The 26275-nt window shown below is 53.8% G+C and overlaps 1 protein-coding gene and 1 non-coding gene across 2 annotated transcripts in view; both read left to right on the top strand.

The window, feature by feature from the left end:
- USP43 (ubiquitin specific peptidase 43) overlaps nucleotides 1-26275 on the top strand; it is a 185323-nt gene that overhangs the window by 44549 nt on the left and 114499 nt on the right. Inside the window, exon 3 of the mRNA XM_073310194.2 lies at nucleotides 14989-15095. Coding sequence (XP_073166295.2) covers nucleotides 14989-15095 — 107 coding nt within the window. The remainder of the gene's footprint in view (nucleotides 1-14988; nucleotides 15096-26275) is intronic.
- LOC140898422 (U6 spliceosomal RNA) lies at nucleotides 9533-9637 on the top strand. The gene has a single exon (XR_012154982.2). It is a non-coding gene; the product is annotated as a U6 spliceosomal RNA (small nuclear RNA).

Genomic DNA, 26275 nt, shown 5'->3' with positions numbered 1-26275 from the left:
GCCCTCCCTTTGTCCAACAGCAGGAGATAAGGCTGCTGAATACAGTGATGAGCCTTTGCGTTTCCAGCTTCAATTAGTGTACATGGTTCCCTGGGGTGAAGCAGGGTCTAGATGCATACTGCGGAGAGTTTTCTGCGTTCATGGGAGTGTGCCACATGGTGCCACATCTAGATCCAAATCCTGAGAAGGGCTCAGCTCCTGTAGCTTCATGAAGGCAGCGCCTCTCAGGGTTTAGCACTGCCTGTGGCTTCCCAGGCGTCTCTGGGGGTTGGGTGGTAGGCGGCTGGCTGAATGGCTCTCCCTGCTGGGAATGCTTGGCTGGCCCCGTCCAACAGCCCTCGCTTGTGGGGAGGTCCCACTGGTGACTTGAGGATGGAGAGGATTCTCCCACACTCTGCTCAGCCGCATCTTGACATCTGCCTTTTCAAGGCTGGTTGTGCTGGGGAACTAGTTCGCCCCCCGGCCACGGCCTGTTGCTTGGCCACTCTCCTCCCCACCTGGCTGATTCCTCTCCTGGCTCGTTAATGTCAGTTTCATAAGGCCGGAAAGGACCATTAGCTCGTCTGGGCTGGCTTCCTGCTGGGCTCGGGCCCTAACATTCCTCCCTGACACCCCTCCGCTGAGCCCGGTGAATTCAGTTAAACCAGAGCATCGTGATCCTCAGGAGACTAAACTGGTGTGTGCTGCAGCAGAGACCTCGGGGTGTTGATGCCTGAGGGTTCTGCAATGGCAGGGAGCAAATCAGGTCGGACGTGCCCTGGTGATCCTGGCAGGTGCGGGAGCGTCCCAAGCTGCAGATAAAGGCAGAAAAATCTGGTGTGTGAATAAGGCTCACCATCCAGCTGGCTCTTCCTCCAGTGATCTGTCCCACCCCCAGGAGGAAGCTGGGTTGGTCCCCAGACAGGCAGGCCTCAAGTATCCTGGCCTTGGAGGATCTGCAGAAGTCAGGGATGGCCACCCCAAGGGCCTGTGTCTCTGCACTGGGTTCTGACCCTTGCAGCCTCCTCTAGCTCCCTGGCAGCTGGCTCATGGAGCGGAGCTGCCAGGAAAGTCAGCCCAGTCTCCCCTCCCCCCCAGTTCCCCTCTAGGGCTGGAGAATTCACCTGTTGGGGAGGAAGTGGGCTGGTGAATGCTGATGAGACTTCTAAAGACCTAGCGGTTTGAGGAGGGGAGAGAATTAGTACCGCAACCCCACGGAGTCCCCACAGTGGGAGGCCAGGTGGGGGCGATGGTGCTGCCCTTGCCCAGAGCAATCAGGTCTAGTCCCTGTTGCCCACCAAGGCAGACCAGTATCCTGCCTGCCCATTACCAACAGAGAGGAGACGCCTGACAGTTTCTCTGCCTCTGGCTCTGTGTGGAGCCGGGTTCTGGTGGGAGTCACACCCCTGTGAATCAGGAGCGACTCTGTTCCAGCCAGTGCAGTGATGCTCCATTTACACTGATGGCACTTGGCCCTTAAACCAGCTGAGGAGCAGGATTCTCCCCACTAGGAATTTCTCCCCAGGGCCTGTGAGGGGCCTGCCACTTTCTCCCGGGGCTTGGATTGCTTCTGTGTGCTGACTGCTACAGGAATGAGGAGAGGAAGCAAGTGCGTAGGTGTGTCGCGGAAGGGATGGGCTAGAGACTAAAGGCCAGGGTGGGGCTGCAGGTGATCCGGGCACTGTGCCCAGTTTTGCCAGTGTGACTTTGAACCTTTCAGTATCAGCTGGCGAGCATGGTGAGGGCTTTGCATAGCAGAGGCTAAAGAAGGGCAAGGTGTTCGCAGGCTCAGGTGCAGCTGGAAGATACGAGCCCTCTTATCTCCCTCGGGGCTGTAGCTCCAGCCTCCTTCTCCTAGCGCAGATTCCTGGGCTTTCCTAGCATGCTGTTCCACCTCCCCGGACTCTCTCTTGGCTCGTCTCCTTTCCAGCTCCTCTGCTGACTGCATTTGCTCAGAGCCGGGCAGCGGTTGATGACTTTCCCCTGAGAGCGTCTCACAGCCTTGCATCTCTCCCTTGTTTCAAACTTTTCCACTTGCAGAGCTTTGGAAGCCTGGCTCGTGGGTCACTTCATGCTGCACTGCTGTTGGAGGGCCGTGCCAACCACCTGCCCTGTTTGCTGGAGAGCTTTATCTCTGTCTCACTGCCGTGAGCCAGGGCTGTCCCACAACAGCAGCTGTTTAATGTCTGCAGAGCGCTCGAACGAGCCGAGTGCCTCTCTTCTGGGTATTTTTAAACAAGCTGCGCGGAGTTTGGTGCCCGTGTCGAGATGCCCTAGGCTTGTTTGGAATCTGCTGCTATTCTTTGGGGCGTTGGCTGCATTCAGGGTCTCTGGGGTGCTTTGATGTTTGCAAAGCTGGAATTACTGCTGCTCCTTCGTGCTCTGTGCTCTTGGGCAAGTTGGGCCTGAGCACAAGAAATGCGGCCTCCCCTGCCATTGGCTACTGGTGGGACCCTGCCTCCCTGCTCATTCCTGATCCCTGTGTAAATTGCTCACCAGGCAAGCGCATGTGTAGTGTTAGCTTCATTCAGCCCAGTAATGGTATGTCCACCCTGCACACCAAGCCAGGCTCGGACTCAGGTTTGAGCTCAAGCCCTCCATCCATACACACACACATCAGTCTGACTCACATCACTGAGCACTGAGGACCCCGGAGCTAGAACCCTGCTAGGGGTGTGGGTCAGAGCCCAAGTCCTGCTGGGACTCAGGTCCAGGCCCTGTCATTCAGGCCAGTGGGTGGAAGGCTCCAGATGCTGTTCCCCCCCCTTTCCCGCCCCGAGCTTGCTAGTGCCCCTGTGCGGACAGCTCTGACCCAGCAGGGGAGATCACTGGTGAGGACGAGCAGGGCAGGGCCTCATGGTGAGATCACTAGGTGTTGGGAAGATGTTGGGCTGCTGAATCATTTTGTCACACGTCCTCCTGCCGAACAGGGCCAGGCAGGGAGTGAGGGGGGCATGCCAACGCTGAGGCTGGAGAGAGCATGCCAGGTCAGTAGCATACACGCACCAGCTCTCGGGTCTGCACAAGGAGCAGGGCTGTGCTTCTGGGAAGCTGTTGGGGATCCCAGCTGCCCGGTGAGAGATTTTTTCTCTGGGCATGGCCAGTTACACCATTAACCCATGCAAGTGCCTTTCCAAGAGGAGTTGCAAAGCCCCATGGCCTGAGACGCTTACAGCTGGACGGAACAATGGGGCCTGTGCTGCTCTGAGCCATCCAGCCCAGTTGCCTACTGGGGTGTTTCCACCTGTCACGTCTGTGATTCAATTCCCACTCCCCCGAGCAGTGGAGCGCCTCCCCTGTGGTGGGGAGCAGGAAGTGGGCTGCCCGCAGGGTGTTGACTCCTTACTTCCAACAGCTAAACTGCATTCAGAGATGCTGGAGATGCACAAAGCGGCGATCTGGTGACACTTCTCCACGGTAGCACTTGCAGTGGGTGCCCGAGGGAGGGTCTGTGATGGTCCGTGTGGGGGAGGTGATTGGGGCAATGGCCGGTGGGGCGGGAAGGTGTCTCTAGGACAGACTCCCTGGTAACATGTGCGTTGCACCCTGCCAGAATGCCTGCGTAAGGAGCCTGACCAGGCGCTGCTGGGGGGTCGTCCCAGTGCCACCCTTGCCGGGGCTTTCCCAGTGTGGTCCAGGGAGCTGTGCCCACCAGCTGAGGTGCTTTCCCCAGTGAACCCCGACCACCTTCTTTCACACATGCCCCCACCGGCCTCCTGCGGCATGCGTGAAAGACGCCTGTCCCTTTCCCACACAGACCGGGCCTCCCACCAGTGACAGGTGCCCACCCCAGGAACCTGCTCCCTGCGGTGTGCGGAAGGAGCTGCTCAGAGCTGTCTCTCTCTCCCTCACACACACAATTAAGCCAACCTGATCAGCCTTGGGGGCCTCGACTGAGTCTTTTGGACTCTATATGGAGGTGCCAATGGTACATAAGTGGGTTGCTTTCCAGAGGGTTGAGCAGGTAGTGTGCACTGAAGTTAGGGCTCCCCCCCCGCGATGCACTACATTGCTGAGTGGTTGAAGAGAAAATTAATTGGCACTTATCTCATGTTGCGAGCTCCCGGCTGGTGAAAGCGCAGCGCGAGCTATGAACTCCCAGTCTGGGGCTGCAGCCCAGGAGAGCTGTGCTCCCTGAATTGCCGGTGGAGACAGGACTGGAGGGAAAGCTCTGAAGCTTCTTTAAAGCAAGAACGCTGGGAAGGGAGGACGAGGTGGGAGGAGTGGAGGGGACCGGAGGTTAATACCGTAGGGGCTCAGTGCCCTCCTGCACTGTGCCAGCATCCTGCCAACTCCCCCAAGCAGGCCTAGGTCAGTGCTGCAGTGGTGGTCATGACTCTTCCCTCTGAGTTGGTCCAGGACCACCTGTGCCAAACCCTGCCTGACCAGCAAGGTGCGTGGCCGTGGTGACCTGGGCCCAGAGAGTGTGGGTGCTTTGGGTGTCTGCATGCTGCTGCAGCTGTAACGCTGCCCTGGCTGGGGGAAAGCTGAGACCTGCAGCTGGGTCAGATGCATCCTTGAAAGACCTCATCATTCATCCCCTTTAAGTACCCAGCTCGTTCGAGACAGCGGAGCAGCGAGGCAGATGGCAGAAGTCATTAGTCCTCTGCTTCTATCTTCCTTGGCCAGATTGTGCTGTCCTCTGGTCCCTTGGCACCCCCTCACCGCCAGGAGAGCTCTCTGCGTAAGCTCCAGTAATGGAAATCTGGTGGCGGGGGGCGAGGGGGAATGTGTCTTGGAACTTTGCTGTATATTTCAGCGGCATCTTTAATCATGTGAGGGGAGCCAGGAAACTCGGCCTGGTTTCTTCGTGTATAAGTAATCCTGCGGCGAGAGGGCAAAGGAAATGGAGAGATGTCGCAGCACGTGGGGATGAAACTGCCATGCCGGGCGAAGCGGGGTCAGAGGCTGTGGGACGAAGGGCTGCTGGCCCTTGGGGCTGGTGTTCGGAGGATCGGAATGTGGACAGTCGTTTGATTGCACAGGCAGAGTTTAGTACAAATAAATTGCTAAAGGCCACTTCAGTGAGGCAGCGTTGCTCAAGTTGGCAGAGCACAAGGCGAGGACTCAGGATCCCTGTGTTTTTTTCCCAGCTCTGCCACTGACCTGTTATGTGACCTTTGGCAAGTCTCTTTCCATGTGCACCTCATACCTTTGGTCTGTCTGGTCAGCTCTTCGGGGCAGGGCTGTCTGTCACACTGCGTCTGTGCAGCCCCCAGCACCATGAGACTCCCTAGCCCAGTGGGGCCTCTCTGGAGGTGGGGGGTTGAAGCTCCCTATGACTGAGGGGCAGAGCGATAGGAGGGGAGCTGTTGGGGCTCTGGGGGAAGGAGAGGCAGTCAGCTTTAGGCTGGAAAAAGACTTCCTGACAGTTCATACTGCCGTTCCAATGTCACTTCCTCTGTGGTTGGTGCCCTGTGCTTTCCCCACCGCCCCCGCCAGCGGTTGGTGCCCTGTGCAGCTCCCTGCCCTGTCCTCTCCCCGCCCCCGGTGGCTGATGCACGGTCTCCTCCCCCTCCCCAAGGCTGGGTGTCTGCACCTGGACCTGCAGTGGCTCAAAGGTAGGATCAGGCTGGGCCAGTGAGTCCGACCTGCACCCTGGCACCTGGCCCGATCTCATGGGCCGCGTTGGCTGCTCCAGCTCCTCCTTCGGGTCCTGCTCTCACCTCTGCGAGATATTGTGGGGGACAGAAACATAGATCTGCCCCCCAGTATTTCCATGGTGAGGGAGCTAGCACCCCTCAGTTCCACCACCCCTGCCTCTAGGTGCTACAGTAGCACAAATAGCAACTGAAGGTGTTAGACCCGAACCCTTGGCTGGCTGTGAGAGGGTCACCCTTCCGTGATCTGCCCTGAATTGCCTCTCCACGTCTCGGTTGCTGCAGCGGTGTAACGCTAATGCTCTGACCTTTCCTCTGAGGCGCTCCAAGCTCCTAATGTGGACTCGCTAACACTCCTCTCAGTACCCGGGGGGGCGGTGAGGGATGTGGAGGGGTCTCGTCATCCACTGCCCCAATGCAGCTGCCCCTGGGGTGGAGCCCAGCTGCTGTTTAACGGCTTCACACCAGGACCAGTCAGGACCGGAAATGAAGAATGCTGCATCCATTTTTGCAGAATGTAGTTGGCCAGGTTGGGATTTCCCCAGAGCCCGGGAGTTCATCGCCTCACTCTTACACAGAGGGGGATCTTCTGTGATCACAAGGGGCCACATCTCATCCCAAACCCCTTCCAGCAGCACAGTGCCCCTGCCGCACACATTCGCCGGGAGGTCAGCACTGATTCTCGGGGCCGTGCCCTCTGGGGTTCCATACTCGAACTGAGCCAGCATGGCGTGGCAAGAGCTAATGGGACCTCAGCACAGGGTGGGATGTGCAGACCAGAGAAACCTGCCCTGCTGACTGTGATGCCCTGCCCTACTGAATGATGAAACGGGGCTCGGAGGGGCTGTGACGGGAGAGGATGGAGCTCCCGGGCGGGGAGCTGTTGCTGACTCTCATCTGCTGTGGATCAGTGCAGGAGGGTGGAGATAGTGGGTTCAATTTACTGGGTCAGAACTCCCTTGAAGTCCATGCAGGTGGCCAGGTAGAATCACCCTAAGCCTGGGCCCTGAGTCTCCCACCTGGCAGCGTGGGAAAAGCCTGCTCCTCTCCCCTACCAGGCCTGCTCCATCTTCCTACTTCTCCGTGGGATGGCTGATGTTTTACAGACTGGGGGGGATGGACTCCCAGCAGGTCCTGGGCATGGCGCATGGAGCTCCTGTCACCGCAGCCTGACTGGAACATTGGCAGTGGTGGTGTAGTTGTGTTGGACCCAGGTGATTAGAGAGACAAGGTGGGTGAGGTAATCGCTTTTATTGGAGCAAATCCTGCTGGGGAGACACACTTCGGAGCCACGCAGAGCTGCCCTTGAACCCTCTCAGGCAGAGCTGTGTGTGGCTCAAAAGCGTCTCTCTCCCCAGCAGGAGCTGGTTCAATAAAAGGTATTTATTACCTCGCCCGCCTTCTGTGGAATGTGTCAGCCGGGCCCTGGCCGTTTTGCAGCTCGCCAGCTCCAGCCAGGGCAGGTCTTCAGAGGGAGCCTTTGCCTCTGAGGATCCCCCCACATGACCCCGGTGCTGTGTGTTAGGGGAACAGCCCAGAGACCCCAGAGAGGCTGGGCCATACCCTGGAAGCAAAGGAGGAAGGGTGGCCTTGTGGTAGAGACTCAGGATGGGCAGTCAGGCGACCTGGGCTCCATTCCTGTCTTCGCCGTAGATTTGCTGTGCTCCCTCGTGCCTCTCCCAGTACCCCTGAGGTTTGTGGGGCTGGGACGGAGTTGGAGAAGCCCTGATGTGTCTGGGGTCCCTGCCCAGTGGATTCCTGAACAGGCTGGCCCTGTTGGGCTGGTCAGTAGCCCTAACGATTACTGGTTGATACCTTACCTGCCACTGACCCGGCCCCAGTTTCTGACTCTGTGGGCCAGCAGGGCTGGATAGGTGTACGGAGGGGAGGAGAGCGTGCTGTATAATGCACTGCAGCAAGACCCCACTGGCTGACGAAGGAGGGGGTGGATGGGCTCTTACGGACCCAGTCTCTGCTCCACTCCAGGGCTCAGGCTTATGGCCCTCATAAGGCAGGTCCAGCTACAGACAGACAGAAAAACAACTCCAGGCTCAGCCTTGGGAAACTCCACAGGCCCCACACACAGCCGTACGATGGTGGGCAGCTCGCAGAAAGCTCGCATGGACCGCCTGCTGTGTGTGCAGCACGGCCATGGCTTGCCTGGCATGGGTAGTCCAGTCTTCCCAGTTATAGCAACCCGGAGAACCAGCTACTCCCCTTTGCAGGAGCCCCTTGTCCTCCTCCCACCCCCTGACGAAGTCTCTGCTTCCTTTGCAGGGTCCCCCCTTGCAAGGCCAAGCTGCCAGGCCCTCCCCCCACATGCCAAGGAGCCCTGGCTGCCAGCTCTTCAGGCCGCAGCCTGCTCTTTTCTATCTAATGAAGAGTTTAACCCCTTCCTGGGTCACCTCCCCCCCATTGTAGGCCCCCCTCCAGTGGCTGACTGGAGTGGATGAAATCCCTGCTTGACATCCCCTCAGGGAGCGCAGCGTTAGGAGAAGGAGCTGCGGCTTTAGCTCAGGGATGCATATGTGTGAGGTGCTCAGAAACAGGCCAGAGAGGAGAGGGGTCAGTATAAGCCCCTGGATGGACAGGCAGATAGAAATGGGCTGATGGCCCAAGGCTGGCCCCACGGCAGAAAGACCCGGCTCTCCTTCCAGCTCTGACAACGGCTTCCCCCTCCCGCCCCGTGTCTGAGCGGCTGCACGGGGAGCCGTGCCCAGAACACGGCCTGTCTGTCACTGCCCGCACCTGGGTGCTCGCGGGTCACCTTGGCTGCCCTTCCCAGCTGTCAGAGTGTGGCTTTGTACAACGATGTTCGCAGGCCTGGCTCTCCCGCTGGGGGAGACGTTAGCACCTCCTTAGGGTGCTGTTAACGAGAGCAGGTGCTCCAGTGGGTTGCTAGGCCAAAGTGACAGACTGGAGTCACTGCTGGGTATCAGGCATCCCTCCAGAGCCGCTGCGGCTGCTCTCTGACAGCCCCTCAGCCTTCCTGAGAGCAGCCAGCTCTGGCAGTGCCATGCTGTCTTCATCCGGAGAGGCCCTTTCCTCCCTCCTACACGCAGCCCAGGTCCAGGCGGCTCATCCGAAAATGTTCCTCAGTAGCAAATTTCTTGATGGGATGGCAACACATCAAGGGCTTGATCTGCTGTGTCGAGCTGCTGTTGACTGCAGTTAGACTGCAGGGGCTCAGCATCCCTACAGCAAGTCACTCGCCCCCTTTGTGCCTCAGTCTCCCCAACTGTAAAGTGGGGACAAGGATACCGACCTCCTTTGTAAAGCACTTTGAAGACTGTGGATGAAAGCGCTGTATCCGAGGTAGGTGCTTCTTCTTATTTTATTACTCTTATTAAGAATACCTATTGAATACCATAGCAAATACAATCTTTGTAGGTGCTGTAGGTGTGGACAGCAAGACAGTGGTGTGGATACGTGGGATGGATGGGTAGACAGAGGGGTGCATATAGAGATCCATAGAATGAATGAACAGAGCCCCATCTGAATACACACACCGACTTATTCCCTACAATAACCCCCCATGTAGACGTGCTCACCCTAAACATACCCCCTCCCCAGACAGACACCAGACATTCCCAGCCCACCCGCACTGACCTCCTCACACACAGAGAGAAATGCTCAGCTGTAACAAACACATGCCGGCGTCTTTGTGTTTGCCTGCAATGTGCCTAAATTGCTTCCCTCTGTGTAATTAACTGAAATTACTGATGCTGTCAGACAGTTATTACTAAGAGAATACACTGTAATCTGGGAAGCCTAATATAACTCCTTCCTGTGGTAACTGACTGCCTGCTTCCCCAACCCCAGCTCTCATGTGTTACCTGTTGTCCCATTCCCGCTCTGTTTTAAAGGTCCCTTTTTTCTGGGATGGGGAGGGGGGGAAACTGCAGGGCGTTCTCAGAAATGACCTCCATGCTTCTGATAGTGATATCTTAGCAGTGATATCCCCAGACCTACCCTAAAATTGGAACAATACAGAGAAGATTAGCATGGCCCCTGTGCAAGGATGATACGCAAAGAGACAAGGGCAGAAACACAGGGACCGGCACCATCCAGCTGTCTGCCTGCAAGGAGAAGGACAAACAGACCCAGATGGACAGACATGGCCATTCTTAGGAGAAGAAAGATCAAACCATAGTACCACAGGTATCACCAGGCTGGATCAGAGCCAGGACACCAGATCCCACCTCCAACTGCTCCTGCTTCAGAGGAAGGTGTCAGGACCCCACAGATAGGGGATAACCTGCTCCTCACATAGGTCATGTTAGCAGCAAGGAAAGAGAGGGTGAGCGATCCCCACAAAGACCCAATGTGGAGCCTGTGTCCCCAGCTCCCTTTTGATTGTAATGGGGGCAAGGCGCATGGAGCCCTGGGAGATCATGTCCCGATGGAGTGAACATTCCCTGATGTGCCGTTTCCCCAGAGGGAGCCCCGCCCCGCCGAGCCATCAGGCTGCCAGCGTGGGGGATTCTAACAGACACTTCTCTTCCCGCCATCAGCTCCCGCCATCTGTTCCAGTCTCATCACTGAAGCAAAAAGCCTATCACTGGCACTGGCAGTCTGAGAAGTGACTGGGATGGTGGGGAAGGTCTGGATCTGGGCTGGCAGGTGTCTCCTCCACTTCTCCACAAGTCAGGAGGGTGGCACGGAAGGAGGGAGGGTGCTGTTTCCAAGCCAAAGTCACGCCAGGCTTCCTGGTCCTTAGTGTGGTAGCCATGGAAGTGAAGGGAGCTGGCTGAGCTCAGCCATCCCCATCCTTCACATCCCCTTCTCCAGGGGACTGTGGGCACCAGTGTGGAGCGGTGTGAATCCTGTTCCTGCTTGCTGTAGAGGAGCCTGGTTCGGTTACACAGGAATGGAATGGAGGGCAGCAGCTGCTTAGTACTGACCCTGCAGGGGTCGATCTTCCAGCTGGTGTCTCTGAGCATCCTGGGGCATGGGGCTGGGGCATTCTCTATCAGAGCATCCCACACTGGGTGGGGTGCCCTGGGGTGAGACTCAAGCCTACAAATTGACTCTGATTGTGAGCTCCGTTGTACAGAGTTCATGAATAACCTGTAATAACATGGAGCTGGAAAGTAGGTCAGGTTGTTTTCAATAATGAATGTTATGAACAGGTGCAGGAGAACCAGACAGAGATAAATTAGTCCAAACGAAAAAGGCCACACTGCTATGATTCAAGAACTATGCTGAAATCATGCTTAGGAAAGACAGAGGATGTGGGACCCGAAATTAATTAATTAAAATTTGCGTGTGGGATATTAGGGCTAATTGGTGGACAAAAGAACGAGGGGATGGGCTATACCACCCACTCCTTTTGTGGGTCCTTAAACAAAGAGACTTTTGGGGGGGAAATACAGGAAGACCAGACACAGGCTACTGGAGTGAGCTTCACCTTCGTGACTGCCAACCCCGCCGTCTCCTGGGCCCCAGGACCTTCATCATCCTTATACCGAGAGACGTCCTGACCAGACCGAGCTAGAGGGAGGGGCCCAAATGACATGGCTGCTCCTACCAGCTTCAGCTGACTCTCAGCCGCCACTTGGGATGAAAGAGGATCGGACTGTTACAACAGCAGCAGCTCCAACCCTTCTCAATGATCTTCTCCCCTTTCTCCCAGGACAGCGATTACAATCCTGCATCAGCACTGGCTCCGTGGGTGCTCCGGGACTAGAGCACCCATGGCAAAAAAAAGAACCCACACCCCGATCAGCTGTTCAGTGGTGGGCGGGAGGCCGAGGGAGTGGGCGGAGTGTGGGAGGGAAGAGGTGGAGCAAGGGTGGGGCACATTCGGAGGAAGAGGTGGAGCTAGGGTGGAAAGACGTGGGGCAGCAGGTGGGCCTTGAGGGAGGGAACAGGGCGGGGGCAGGGCCTCAGGGTGGAGTGGGGGTGGAGCACCCACCCGAAAAGAAGAAAGTCGGCATTTATGCCACCCTGGCTTCCATCTAAGAAACTGTCAAGCAAGGAGGGTTTCCTTCTGAAACTCTCACCAGCTGAGGGAGACGGAAGAAGGGGTGCCATTGAAATGCAAGCCTGACTTCATACTTGACATTCCAAAGGCTTTCACTGGTTTCTCTTCTTTTCTTTATCTTCAGTACAAGGTTCAAAGGATGGTTAATGGTGCGTTTGCATTGGTGCCAAGGAAGCTGAGGTCTCTATACCAAACCCGGCACGTCGTAGAGCACTGTTTAATGTTGGACAGTAACTGGGTTATGTTAACGCCATTAGCTCCTGTGTTCCATCTAAATTACTGCGGTAGGCTCCTGCTGGTGTTTCTAAGGTACCCTATTGCCAGCCGCGGGCAGGGCTCAGCCCTTTGTCAGTATCAGTCTCCCCCTGGGGTTTGGTAGCTAGCCGCTGGTCTGGGTAGCACTGCTGGTGGTCTTGTAGACGGAGCTGCTGGCTCTCTGTCCAGCAGGGCAGTGAGAGGTTTTTGGAAGGAACTCCAGTCTGCGGTCAATTTCTTTCAATTTCTTTTGCAGATAGAGAAAGGAGAGCTGGCGCTCAGTGGGGCTTAACTCAGCCAACTGACAGACCTTTTTCTTCTTCTTTACTTTTCTCCCAGAAGCTGACAGGGCAGGTACTGTCCCTAATTCCAGTGGCTTTGTCAATTGCACCCTTGTTGGGGTGATTTGGATCTTCCTCTGTTTTGTTGCAATAACCTTCACTAGGTGAGCGGTACTAGCTGCTGTTACGTTGATGCAGAGACTGTAAATACAGAAGCAGTCACCTTAGGACCTGCTCTAGGAATTTTGTACAGGACCAGTGACAGAGATTTATTTATCACATCTTCAGATGAAGTTGCAATCTGCTCTCCTTGCCTGGGTATTACAATTGGGAGGCACAATTAAGGACCTGATTGTTATTTCACCTGCAAATCTCCCCGGCAGGAAGTGTTGAGGAATTTGACTTTCCCATTGTTGCAGTGTGGGGTGCAAGGTGAAAAGTGCCACTATTAGGAAGGGATCATGTCCCCTTTCCTGCTGCTGTTCCTTCAGCACAGTCACACCCCCAAAACTCGCACTGCTCGGGGTATCGTAACTGAGCTAGCATGGGCGAGGGGTTCTAATAGGGAACTGGGGGTCAGAGCTCCTGGGTTCTGTCCCCAGATCTGTCAGTGACTCAATGTCTGTGACTATGAGCCAGTCACACTAATTGCTCTGTGCCTCAGTGTACCCCTCTGTAAAACTGGGGTGATTATATTTGTTGGGGTGCTGTAAAGAACTCTGAGATCTGTCTATGATAGGCATCAGGGAAATGCAGGGATGTATTTATTTATTTTGATGTCCTTGCTTGTGAAGTGCTGCTGTCGCACTTGCCTTGGAGGCATGCACCCCAGGTGGTGGTTTTAGTTATTGTTCAGTTTCTGATCACTTACATGAGGTTAATTCACACCTAGCACCATTTTCCGCTTGTACTTGCTGCACACGCAGCAGCCCTCATGCACACACATACACAGACTCGTGTACCCACAGCAACCCTCATGCACAGAAATACACACTCGTGCACACACAGCAACCCTCGTGCACACACACACACACACACTCGTGGGCACACAGCAACCCTTGTGCACACAGACACACGTTCCCCAAACTCACTAACTTTCTTTCCCCCACTCCCCAACCCAGCTCTCTGGAGGGGCGTTTGAAAGCTGACAGCTGATTGCCAGCGAGCATCACGTCCAGCAGGTTCCCAGGGAGTTGCGAGCCGCTGGTCCCCATGTAGCTTTGCATGTGGTAGGGGGGCTGAGCCTGCTCTGTGCCTGGCTGGCTGGTGGGTTTCTCTTGGTTGGATTCAGGGTGTGTTTTGCATTGCTGTCCCAGAGCTGCGGTGGTGCTGCTCTCCAATATCCGATCTCTCCTCTCCACTGAGCCATCTGATCTCACTACCCGTGTTTGCTTTCCCTGCGAGGGGACACGGGACCACGCCTAATAACTGCAAGCCGGCTGTGTGCGGTTCAGCAAGCAGCCACTCTATTGTCAGCGCCGATCGCTCATTCCTTTCAGAGATGCAGAGATTTTAAGGCCAGAAGGGAACTTGAGATCATCTAGTCCGACCTCCTGTATAGCACAGGTTCTTAAATTTCCCCACTTAGCCCTGGGCTGAGGCCAAGAGCTTGTGTTCGACTAACGCAGCTTCCAGAAAAGCCTCCGGTCCTGATCTGAAGTCAGCAAGAGATGGAGAATCCACCACTTGCCTTGGGAGTTTGTTCCAATGGTTACAGAGTAACAGCCGTGTTAGTCTGTATTCGCAAAAAGAAAAGGAGGACTTGTGGCACCTTAGAGACTAACCAATTTATTAGAGCATACAGCTTCACATCTGAAGAAGTGAGCTGTAGCTCACGAAAGCTTATGCTCTAATAAATTGGTTAGTCTCTAAGGTGCCACAAGTCCTCCTTTTCTTTTTTCCAATGGTTAATCACCCGCCCTGGTAAAAAATTGCTCCTAATTTCCAGTTTGAGTTTGTCGGGCTTCAGCTTCTAGCCATTGGTGGTTCTGCCTTTTTCTGCTAGATTAAAGATCCCTTTAGTAGGTGTGTTTTCTCCCTGTGAAGGTCCTTAGACACCATAAACAAGCCACCTCTCATCTTCTCTGTGAGAAGCTAAACAGATTGCTCTGTAAGTCTCTCGCTGCAGCCCTTGAATCATTTTCGTGGCTTTCTTTTGCCTCCTCTCCAATTTTTCGACATCCCTTTGAAAATGTGGAACCCAGTGTTGGGTGCGGTGTCCAGTGTTGGTCTCCCCAATGCCGTATCCAGCGATGAAATTGCCCCCTCCTCCTACTCACTGCTCCCTTGTCTGTACAGCCAGTATTTACCATTCAGAGTCTGTGGCTACTGTTGTGGCTGCTGGGGCTGAGGGCTGGGAAAAGGGACCGGGCTAGCTGAGGGCCTCTCCAGGCACGAAAGACAAGGGTGACTCTACTTAGAGTAACTCTACCAGACTGCCTGGGAGGGGAAAAGCTCTCTGCTCTCCAGCCTGGTTCCAGCCCCTTTCCCCACTCGTCTAGACCTGCCCCCATTCCCTCCCCACCCCCTACTGCCGCCTGCTGCCCCATTACCCCAGACTTCGTGCCCTCCGCTCATCGGGAAGCAGATCTCTTGTTCCCCTCCCTGCTTTGGTCTGGCAGGGCTGCAGTCAGCGTGCTTAAGCCCTGGGGAGAGCCGTGGCCCATGCCCCTCTGTAGGGGTCCCACCCAGCTCTCCTCCCTGCACCCTGAGCTGTGGAGAAGCAGGGGTAGAGACGGGGGTGGAGGGGAAGATCTCCATCAGGAGGAATTGTGGACAGCCTCCGCCAAGGGAAGTGGGGTGGTGGGGGCAGGGGTGCGGCTGGGGGGAGTCGGGGGATTTTCAGCCGCTGTCCAATGTTTCCATAACCCCGTTTGTCTCTCTGCAGCCCCAGCCCAGTCTGGACGAGAGCTGTGGCTCTGGCCACGCCCCGCCAGCCACCCAGCCTCCCAGCAGACAGAGCTTCGTGCAGAACCACTTCCAAGCACAGTACAGGTAAGTGGGGGACACGTCTGCCCCAGACAAATCTTCCTGTCCCATCCCTGCATTGCATCGGCCTCACCCCTGGTGTCAAGCTGAGCTGGGAGTGGGGCTGGGGGAGGTGGGAGGCGAGGGGCTGGGATCTAGACACTCCCTGCTGCACAGAAAAGGGATGTGGCACCTGTCCTTGCGGGACCCAGGCCATGTCGGCTGCCTGCCAGCTGCGTGGCACCTCCAACGACATCATGCTGGGCATCAAAGATAAGTACCCGGGGGATGGGGGTGAAGCTCCTTGGGAGCCGAATGGAAATAGTTTGTGGCTTTACCTCTCTAGGAATAAAACCTGCAGCTGTAGGGAGAGGCCAGCCTGGCTGCCCTGTGGAGTGACTCTCCTGCTCTCTCTGCTGGTGCAAAGCGGGAGTAACCGCGGAGAGATACACAACGGGAAAGGAGTGCAACCCGTGCCCCACTGCCAGCTCTGCCTGCCTTGTGCTTCCTTGTCCTGCAGTACCCATACAGCATGCTTTCCCGGGCAGCAGCCGGGACATACACTGACACACGCATGCACACGCTGTCCCGTCTGACCATGAGGACCCTCCCCGCCCCCATTTTTAAAGGCTAGTCAGAAAAATGGCTACAAAATGCCCCCTCCTGCCTCCCTCTTTGCGCCCCCCATGGGGCTTCCCATCACCCCAGCTCACTTTAGTGAGCACAGAGCAGCTTTTCGCAGAGCCCAGCGCGCTGCAGGAGAGCAAGCGGCAGTCACACTCCAGCAGCTGAAACGGCAGCAGAGTCCCGGCTGCAGAGTCTCGCTTTGCAGTGCCGGTGTCAGAGGCAGAATCAGAGAATATCAGAGTTGAAAGGGACCTCAGGAGATCATCTTGTCCAACCCCCTGCTCAAAGCAGGACCAATCCTCAATTTTTGCCCCAGATCCCTAAATGGCCCCCTCAAGGATTGAACTCACAACCCTGGGTTTAGCAGGCCAATGCTCAAACCACTGAGCTATCCCTCCCCCCAAGAAGGTGCCAGGCTGGATTTCCAGGTCCTGGGGCTGATCAGTTAGGAGACCCCTTCCGGCTGGTGAATGGAGATAATGGAGAGAGAATCCTCAAGGGGCAGGGAGGTAGGGGGTGAAGAGAGTTCCCTGACAGTAGTGGCTCTTTAAACCCTGCCCCGTGTTTCCCATCTCTGCTGGGAGCGCACCAGGAATATTGAACTGATAGAGCCCATGAGGAGGCTGTGAGGCTAACGCTTCCTGGTACTGCCAGTGACAACACCGGCCAGTACCTCCCTGGTACCTTCCATCCAGCCATCCCAAAGTGCATTACAGATTGCACAAGCCATGGAGACAGGAGTTACTTCGCCTGGCAGTGAAATGCAGCCACCTCTGGGGTGGAGCATGGCAGCTGTTTAACAGCCCACGGCATGGCTTGGTGGCAGTTTTGGACAGAGTCAGAAGACGATTATTGTACGCAACTGAAAGCTCAGGGGAATTTTTGGTAGGCAAAGTGTAACGACCCAGTCTGAAATCTGACCCTCCCACCACTCCTAATCGTATTTAACGTCCGCACGTGGGCAGGGCCTGGGCTTTATATCGCATTGGAAAGGCGGCAGCAGCCCAGCGCCCCTTAGCACCATGCTTGTGCCTGGGGTTCGGTGCCGAGTGAGAGGGCGGCGCACTCTCGACTGAATCACCAGCGCCTGCTAGAACCTGAGCTCGAGGGCTGGGTCTGGCCATTTCCTCTGAAGCAGTGTTATTTAGCTAGACGGCTTCACCCAGAACTCTCACAATCTGGCGCACGTTTTGCCTTCCCTCCCGCCTGGGCGACACCCCTGCTGACCGTCAGATAGCCTGGGTGCGGTCTGTTTGTGGTGGACAGGGGGAAGCACAGTCTGGACAATCGATGATTAGTAGAAGGAGGCAGCAAGTGTGACATGCCTGGAGCCGAGGTTCTGGTTGCTGGTCCAGGGCGTACGGATATAAACTGGCCAGCACAAAGTTTGGACTTGAAATTAGATGAAGGATTCTAGCCATCAGAGGAGTGAAGCTCTGGAACAGTCTTCCAAGGGGAGCAGTGGAGGCAAAAGACATCTGGCTTCAAGACTAAGCTTGATAAGTTTATGGAGGGGATGGTGTGATGGGATAGCCTAATTTTGGCAATTCATTGATTTTTGACTATTAGCAGTAAATAGGCCTAATGGCCTGTGATGGGATGTTAGATGGGGTGGGATCTGAGTTACTAAAGAGAATTCTTTCTTGGGTGTCTGGCTGGTGAGTCATGCCCACACACTCAGGGTTTAGCTGATCGCCATATTTGGGGTCGGGAAGGAATTTTCCTTCAGGGCAGACTGGCAGAGGCCCTGGGGGTTTTTTGCCTTCCTCTGCAGGTGGGGCACGGGTCACTTGCTGGAGGATTCTCTGCATCTTGAAGTCTTTAAACCATGATTTGGGGACTTCAATAGCTCAGACATAGATTAGGGGTTTGTTACAGGAGTGGGTGGGTGAGATTCTGTGGCCTGCGTTGTGCAGGAGGTCAGACTAGATGACCATACTGGTCTCTTCTGACCTTAAAATCTATGAATCTATCTATGAAATCTGAAACTGTTACAGCTTCCAGTCCAAGACCTGTTCACAGAGCCAATCTTAACGCCCAGGTGTCTCAGCACATCCTGGCCAGGACAGGACGAGAAAGTCCTGAAGAACCTCAAGAACAGCCCAAATGTTAACAGCTGGTGCAACAAAGCACGGATTTCCACATTGAAATGGCGGTTGCAGTGTCTGTTGACTCTAGAGGATTTCTGCTACAAACTCAATCGACACAACTGTGACGAAGCGGGACTGATCTTAATGTTTCCTCTGAATATTGTGGGGTGCCTCAGTTTCCCCTATGCAGTTCTTAAGTATCTAGGTGGTGGGATAAGGGTGTATGATCGTTGCAGAGCCCTAGAGGCAGGTGTGTGCAGGGGTCTGGACACAGAGAATGGCCGACACCCTGTTTCCTGGCAACTGATGGCCTGGCCCTTCTCCCCTGCAAGGTGAGAGCTAAACGGTTGGAGAACAAAGGAATCAGGTGACCTCCTGGCCCGGGAAAGTGACAAAGCCCAGAGGAGGAGGGGCTGGAGAGAGTTTCAGTTTGAGGCTGGCTGAGGATGTGGAGTGAAGTGCAGATGTGGTTGTCTGGCTCACTGCCCCCCAAAATGGACCCAGCTGAGGGGTCCTGTTCTCTGTACCTACAAGCTCTGTTTTAGACCATGTTCCTATCCTCTAATAAACCTTCTGTTTTACTGGCTGGCTGAGAGTCACGTCTGACTGCGAAGTTGGGGTGCAGGACCCTCTGGCTTCCCCAGGACCCCGCCTGGGCGGACTCGCTGTGGGAAGCGCACGGAGGGGCAGAGGATGCTGAATGCTCCGAGGTCAGACCCAGGAAGGTGGAAGTTGTGTGAGCTGTGTGTCCTGAAGACAGGCTGCTCACAGAAAGGAGATTTCCCCAGAGTCCCGACGGGCTTCGTAGGGAGCATTTCCAGAGCATCGCCCCGGGGACTCCGTGACAACAACACCCGGTATTTCCTATTCAAAGTGGAGCCGTACTGCGGCCCGGTGAGCCCAGAGACTAGCCTGCAGTAAGTGCCGGTAGTGGTAAAAAATAAGAACGATCAGCTTGGAATCCTCTGCACTAAATACATTCCCCGAGGGACTTCGGAAGGTGCATGAATCCACCTGCTATTGTGTCACTATGCAGCAAGGCTATCACAAAGGCATCCACTCCCCCCCAGACTGCTAGCACAGAATTATGCATGTCGGAGAGCTGGTGGCATTGAAGCTATTCCCGGAGTGAGGCTTAATAAGCAGCAACTTCACTGAGATATTTATGTGCTTTCCACCATCACTGTGTGAATGTAAATTATCAGAAGGACTGATCTGGAAATAAAATTAAAGACCCATTTAGGAATCAGATGGCAAAGATCTTCATAACAAGGAATGATAGATGTGTCATAAGTGGAAATGTTGCACAGAAATAAAATTCTGGGGAGGTTTAGCTCTTTGGCCTGGACAATGCTTGGATGGGAGCCCTTCAAGCAAAACCCAATTGCTGCCAGATGTAGCCTTGGTCATTCTCTAAGTGGCGGTCTCCTGTAAGACCACACTGGACAAATAACCCCGTACTTGAAGTCATGAAATATGCTGTGGCTTTTTTGTGGTAGGAGATGGGATGTTAACTTTGGGGCTATAGGCATAGTCCCTCTGGCCACCTAAAATTCCTATTGTGTGTCAAATGGATATAGTTTTCTTCTTCACTTCCTTTTTTGAATGTTGGACAGTTGCCAGAGGTGGCTGCCCATCAGTGGTGAGTGCAGTGCTTTTGTTACATCTGAAGGAAGTGAAGGGTTGTTGCATTGTTCTGAGAGAACAGATATGAACACAGTGATTCTGCTCCAGCCAAACTCCATAGGAGAATAACAGCAAAAAGCTTGGGGTTAGCACAGTTGACTCTGTGAGCAGATAGATCAGGTAACACTTGCCCAGTAAGGATACAGTTGACGGGCATTAGCATACCTGGCTGCCGTATTAAGACTCTGGGAGTGCCAGCTGGGCGTCAGGTGATTAAGTGGTTGTGGTGGTAAAGTTATTCCTCGGCAATGTCACATCACAGTCTGCTCACAGGTGGATGGTAGCCTGGGCTGTGGATGGGGGAGGGGGAGAAAGAGAGAGAGAATACAGAAACAAACTGGTTTATAAAACGTCAGCGTTGCCAAAGCGTGTGCACAGAGTTTTGAACTCCTTTGTGAGTGCCAGAAGTCCCAGCGTGTATTGCCAGTACCCGGCACCATGCCAGGAAAATCCAGCACCCTCTGCAAAGGGATTAAAAGCAAAGGAACCATTCAGCCAGGATGAGTTCCCATGTATTATTGTGGGTATAACTCAGTGACTTTACTTAGTTAATTACCTACTGCGTGTTCTATCATCCACACCGAGTCCCATTAGCCTGTGAGCTCTGAGAGGCAGAGACTGGGTCGTCCTTGGTGGTTTTTACAGCACCAGGTACCTTGGCAGTGCTCAATAAATAATACACCATAGTTAATAAATAATCAGAGACAGTCGGTGCAAAGTATGATTGCTCTGTTATTCTGGGTGCTGGGGGAGTGGCATTTGCTGCTCAGTAGGAGGCACAATTCCCTCAGAGACAGACCTGGCCCAAAGTGGTTTACGAGGTCCCAGTGCAGCTGGAGATGGCATCTTTGAGATAAGGCATATGGCAGAGGTCCTGACCCCGTGTGCCCAGTAAAGATGCCCTGTCACTTTGACAAGGGTGGGATGAGAGCCTCATCGTCCTAGCCAAGTTCCAGACAGGCTGGGTAATTACATTCGCTTTTCCCCAAATTCCTGATCGCTTCCACTGGAAATAGGTTTCGGGCCAGATCCTCACAGGTTTTTAGGCGCCTAACTCCCATTGAAATTGATGAGAGGTCAGTTCTAAATATCTTGGAGAATCTGGGCCTTTCCTTTCTTAGCTGTGGTGCAGGGTTTGCCATTGGCCTCTAAGCAGCGGCCTCGTTCCTCCCCAGAGATGATTAGCATCATGATTTGTATTTCCATAACGTGTAGGAGCCCAGAACACAAAGGCGCCAAAGAGCTGAGAGTTTGGGCTGCATTTCAGTGGTGGGTGAAGAGTTTCCTACACAGCTAGTTAGTGGCAAATCAAGGAGACGCTCAACACTTGTCTGCACACTGCTGTAGCAGACGGGGTGATGTTAAAGCGAGGCAGCTGCCCCAGCACACCTTTGCCTCAGTGATCTTTGGACGACAGGCATCAGGGCCAGGGGCTGGTGAGTGGACATAGTATTTGTATCTGAATGGGTTGTCCAGACCCTAATGTTGTGTTCTGTGCTAAAGAAACAGCATTGCTGGCTGATGATAGATTCTTGGAGATCTCTTTAAGCTCCGATTATTATCCCTGGTTGTTGTTATTGTGTAATGACCCGAACGCAGAAAACCGGTGTCATCCTCTTGGGGAGTTCGGAGCCCATAGGGTATGATTTGGGGTCTGGCTGTAGCCTCCATACGCGGCTGAAGATCAAGGGGGGATCTGATGGCCAGTGGGGAGGGCACTGCCTCTGATTTCCAAGCACATGGGTGCTGCAGGGTGGGGCTGGCTTGGGGTTGAACTGGCAGACAGATGTCACCATTAACAAGTCCGCGTGGCCAGCAGTTATGGCATGCTAGTACCTGTGATCAGTGCGCTTCCTCTGTACTTCGACTAGGAAAGAGCAGGGTTGTCATCTGAAGGGCTCGGAAAGGGCTTAGACAAGAACATGATTTTGAAAGCCCAGCATAGACAGGGCCTGTGGAAGCTGTAACGTGTTAGCTGATCTAGGTTTCCCCTTCGACCCTGTTAGCTTGCCCTGTCTACACAGGGACTTTCCAACAATCTCATTTTCACGAAAGACTGTTTTTCCTAGGCCAGGTCCATGCCACACAGGTTTCTTGGCAGGGGTGTAAAAAACCCATACGCTCCCAGCTGACATAGTTAGCAAAAACCCCAGTGTAGATGCAGCAATGCCAAGAGAAGAGGGCTTCTGTTGACACAGCTCAAGTCGTTCAGGACTGTTACTGGACCAGGAGAAAAACTGCTTCTCTTGGCAGAAGTTGCATCTACATTAGAGGGCTGGCAAAGCCCCCTAGTGGAGACCTGAGGGCTGACAGCTAACCTGTTTATAAACCCCACTGTCTTTATCTATACTCTGTGCTAGGCTGTGTTTAAAAAGGTGTTAACTGGCATGTGCTAGAGTGGGCGTGCTGCCCCCTCCTTACCCCATCCGTGCCCCCCTCCATCCCCTAGGGCTGGGAGCAGGGCCATGGCTCTGGGACTGAGGACATGGACAAAGGTAAGGAGGCTGAGGCTGGGGCCACAGCTGCGGGCGGGCGCGGAGCCCTGGGCTTGGGGCCAGCAGCCAGAATCCCACATGCAGGGCCAGGAGTTGATCCCTGGGGTCATGGCTGGCAGCTGGGACTCCAGGCACAGGGTCAGTAGCCAAGACCTGTGTGTGGGGCTGGAAACAGAGCCCTGGGGGCGAGGCTGGCAGCTGGGACCCCACGTGCAGGGCCAGGAGCAGAGCCCCGTGTAAAACCTGGAGGTGTTGCAGCAACCCCCATACCACGAGTTCCTGCACCTATGCATGTGCTTGCTAACATGTTTGCTAAACACCCTTCACTTTCCTAGTCTAGGCGGGGCCTCAGACAGCCACGCCCCCTGTCTCCAAGACATCACTTGAATCTGTAATAGAGTAAAAATGGCTTAATGGTTTTGAAGGAGCATTATCTGGGCTGTTGATATAATCTGCTGCTGTATTAAGTCCTGCTGAAGCAAAGAGCTGTTGAAACACAGCACATGCTGTGCTCAGACAAATGGAAGATTTTATCGGTTGCGTCATAAAATCATAGCACCCTATTCATCTCCCATGTAATTAAAGTGACTAGAGTTCCATGTGGGATGGATTTGGTGTATATGAATTAGAGCTGGTAAGGGCCATCTGATTTTCCCTTCCCCATCAGCCAGGATCGCTCCCTGTGGTACCGGACAGATTTCCTAGTGCTTTATCAAGCCTGGTTTGAAATGGCTGGAGCTGTGGCTTTCACCGTGTGGATTCCACAGCGGAATCCACCTCACCCCCAGGAAGCGTGTCCAGATCCTCAGACTACATTTTCATTGCACACTTCCCCCCACCCCCGCCCGGCACCTCCCAAAATAATTTCACTCCCTCTTGGGGGTTTTCTGCCTTCAGGTACTTGTAGACCCAGCCAGTTTCTGTAGCAGGGTGTGTGCAGCCAGAACAGAGCTGAGCATATAGAGATGGCTGGGCGGGCCGCTGCCATTCCATCACTTCAAGGAGCAGGAAAGAGAAGGTCTGGAGGTGCCAGCTATAGTCGGTTTTGTGGGACTCTGAGCGGCAGAGACTGGGATGTGGGCAGTCATGCCTAGTGGTTGGAGCAGGAGTCAGTGGCCAGGAATAGGAGACCAGGGTCAGAGATAAGGTCAGAAGTGCAGGGTCAGAGCTGGATTACCTGAAGTGAGGCAAGGTAGGGGCAAGGCTGGGAACAAGTAGGCACAGGAATTATCACAGCACCAGGCATATTTTGAGTGGCTGCTTGGCTTAGGAGCCAGTCTGCTGACTTGTCCATCCAATAGGCCATGTAGCCAGTCAGGGAGCCTTCTACAGGTTAGGGTGCTCAGAGACTGGCCCTACAGCTGGCCCTGGTTCCGGACACCCAGAGAGAGCTGGGAACTGCAGACTGAGGTGGGATGTGGCTTAGCTAGATTTAAAAGTAGATGCAGGGCATGTTCCAGGATACCTGAGTGCTGATCCCAAAGCCAACTGAGGCTGTAACTCCAACAGCTGGAGCCCTGTCTCCCAGCCCCCTTCCACTACCCTTCACTCCCAAACATGAGGAGACAGATGTACAATCAGACTGAGAAGCACAGAACTACCTCTGGCTTTTGTACAGAACAGTCAGAGGAGTGTAACTGATGCATGCGTGCTGGGAAATAGACATTAAATCAATAGGATCAAAGTGGGAGAGGGACTGACCAACAGAGTGACCAGCAGAGCTGCTTCAGAACTTATCAGTCATGTCACCAATTTTAGGCAAAAAATAGCTTTTTTATTAAACAAACCTTTTCTGCAGGAAAAAAAATATCATTTCTGTTGAAAGTTTTTGGTTTTCCATCAGAAACCAAAACGTTACCAGTTTTTGAAAACCACTGGCAGGAGGGGAAAAGGGGAGAAAGTGGAAAAATGAAACATTTCTATGGAAAATCCATTTATTGATTGATTGATTTCAGTTTTTCGCTAAAAACACTTCCCATTCCTCAGTCAGCTCTAATAACAAGTGTCCGGCTGGAGCAGGCCATTGCAGAGCTGCGATGCCCATGTTCTCCCTGGCCATTGGAAGGGCCCGTGGTCAGCTAGCCCATGGAACTGGTCATCCTCTGAGACATGGCTGCCCACTTCTAGCCTCTCCTCTCTGTCCTTTGTCAGATCAGGCCAGGTTTACTCTTCAGACGTTGGCTGGTCTGAAGAGTAAACTGGCCCCATGTTGCTTAGGGGGTTGATTTTTAAATATTTTTACTCCAGGAAAAGCCCTAGATGTAGATCCAGGCCATGTCTACACTGGGATTGCTTTTTTGGTATAGGAACCCTGGTATGCTATATTGGCAAAGCGCTCCTGGGGAGGATTTAGCTTATACCAGCAAAGCTGCACTTCTACCGGCGTAGCTTATTTCAGCCCACCCTCTCGCCCCCGAGTGAAACCAGTAAAAGCTTGGTTTTGCTGCTATAACTGCGTCTACACTGGGGACTTCTACTGGCACAGCTGTGTCAGTCAGGGGTCACATCTCTTCACACCCCTGGCTGACAGAGCTATTCTGGCAGAAGTCTGTAGTGTAGACATGGCCACAGGCAGAAAAGTGCTTTTGCCGGTATAGCTGATTTCATTCTGAACTAGGATAAGCTGTCCCAGCAGGGCTCTGCCAGTGAAGCTCTATCTGCTTTGTAGCTGTGTAGTTAGGCTGGCAAACCCTGCGTAGTGCAGAATAGCCCTTAGATGCTTATCTTCTGTGGCTGCTCAGTCCTTAGGTTGCTGTCCTGTTAATAATAACAAAGATACTTTAGTGCTATGCAAACACTGCCTGCTGTGATTGCTCCCTGCTGCCCCCTGCTTAGGTGGGTCTGTGCATCATCCCTATTTGAAGGAGACGAAAGGAGCAATGACTTACCCAAGGCCCCAGGGACAGAGCTGAAGGTTCTTAGACTCTCATTCTCTAACCACTAGATCAAACTGCCTCACATAAGCATCTCCACTGTACCATGCAACTGTCTCCATGGCAACAGAGGATGGGTGACTAGAGCAGGGCAGAGGCTGCACTAGTGTATCTGTGAACATTTGCTCGACTTAAGGCTGGTAATTTATTTCATTCCTTATGTAGCAGGGGCACTGAGTGAGTTGTCAGCAGTTGGGATTGAACTGGGGACCTTGGGATCTTAATGCATCAGCCTTTATGTTGCCTGAGCGAAAAGACCCTGTTCCGTTTAGCCACAGTTGTAGTAGGCTTCTCGACCTCTATGTGGCCCCGCCACCACTAGAGGGGGACAAAGCGCCACGTGGTGTAAAAGTGGCCACCCGTGTAAACATTCATAGGACTCGTTCCCAAGCATCTTCCTGGAAAACGAGTCTTGTGAATACAAGTCAGCGCAGAGGTTCGTGCCACAAATGACTTAGTCAAATCTCTCTTCTGTTTGTTGCAAATTTCAGTCATCCAGTCAGGGAGCAGAAACAATACCATGTGACCTAGGTGACCAGTCATGCATGCAGTGCAGATGGCGAATACTGAAAACAGCTGATAATTTCATCATTTGTAAGAAGCTATGACCAAAATGTTGCGAAGTGGCCGATCTTGGGCCCGTCAAGTGTGCATGGGATGTCTTCCACCTCCCAAGATGCTGAACACCCCCAGCACCTGGCAAATCCCACAGGACAGGCCCAAGTTGGGCCCCTCCAAAAGATGGAAGGGCAAAATCAGGGGCCACTTTTGCAAATTTGGACCCATGTCTGTCGGCAGATAGTTTTGCAAATGGGAAAAAGAGACTAAATGTATGGGAATGAATAATTCACTGCGCATAGTGTGCTCAGCTCTGACTGTGACACCATGGAACGCGTGAGCTGTGGCAACTGATTGTGTGGAGAAGTCCCAAGAAACAATAATAGTGATCAAAATAAAATGGGGGTGAGTAGTTCAAAGACCTCTGAGCAGTAGTAGGGTGGAAAGCCCTTCCGGGGGCACCAGCAGCATTTGGCAGATTCAGCCGGGGAAGCTGAAAAAAGGCTCAGATGCTGTGAAAGCACCATGGGAGCACATGGGACAGTCCCGGTTTTCGCCTCGGCTACACGTCCTGGTAGCTTTGTTTCCATCAGTGTATTTAGGGCCCTTCCAAATTCACGGTCCGTTTTGGTCAATTTCACGATCATAAGACTTTAAAAATAATAAACTTCATCATTTCAGATATTTAAATATGAAATGTTGTGGCGTTGTAACTGTAGGGGTCCTGACCCAAAACGGGTTGTGGGGGAGTCGCAAGGTTATTGTAGGGCGGTCATGGAATTGCCACCCTTACTTCTGCACTGCTGCTGGCAGCAGCA

This window comes from Lepidochelys kempii, chromosome 14 (genome assembly GCF_965140285.1).
Source record: "Lepidochelys kempii isolate rLepKem1 chromosome 14, rLepKem1.hap1, whole genome shotgun sequence".
NCBI lineage: Eukaryota > Metazoa > Chordata > Testudines > Cheloniidae > Lepidochelys > Lepidochelys kempii.
This window is presented reverse-complemented; position numbering and strand designations above follow the sequence as displayed.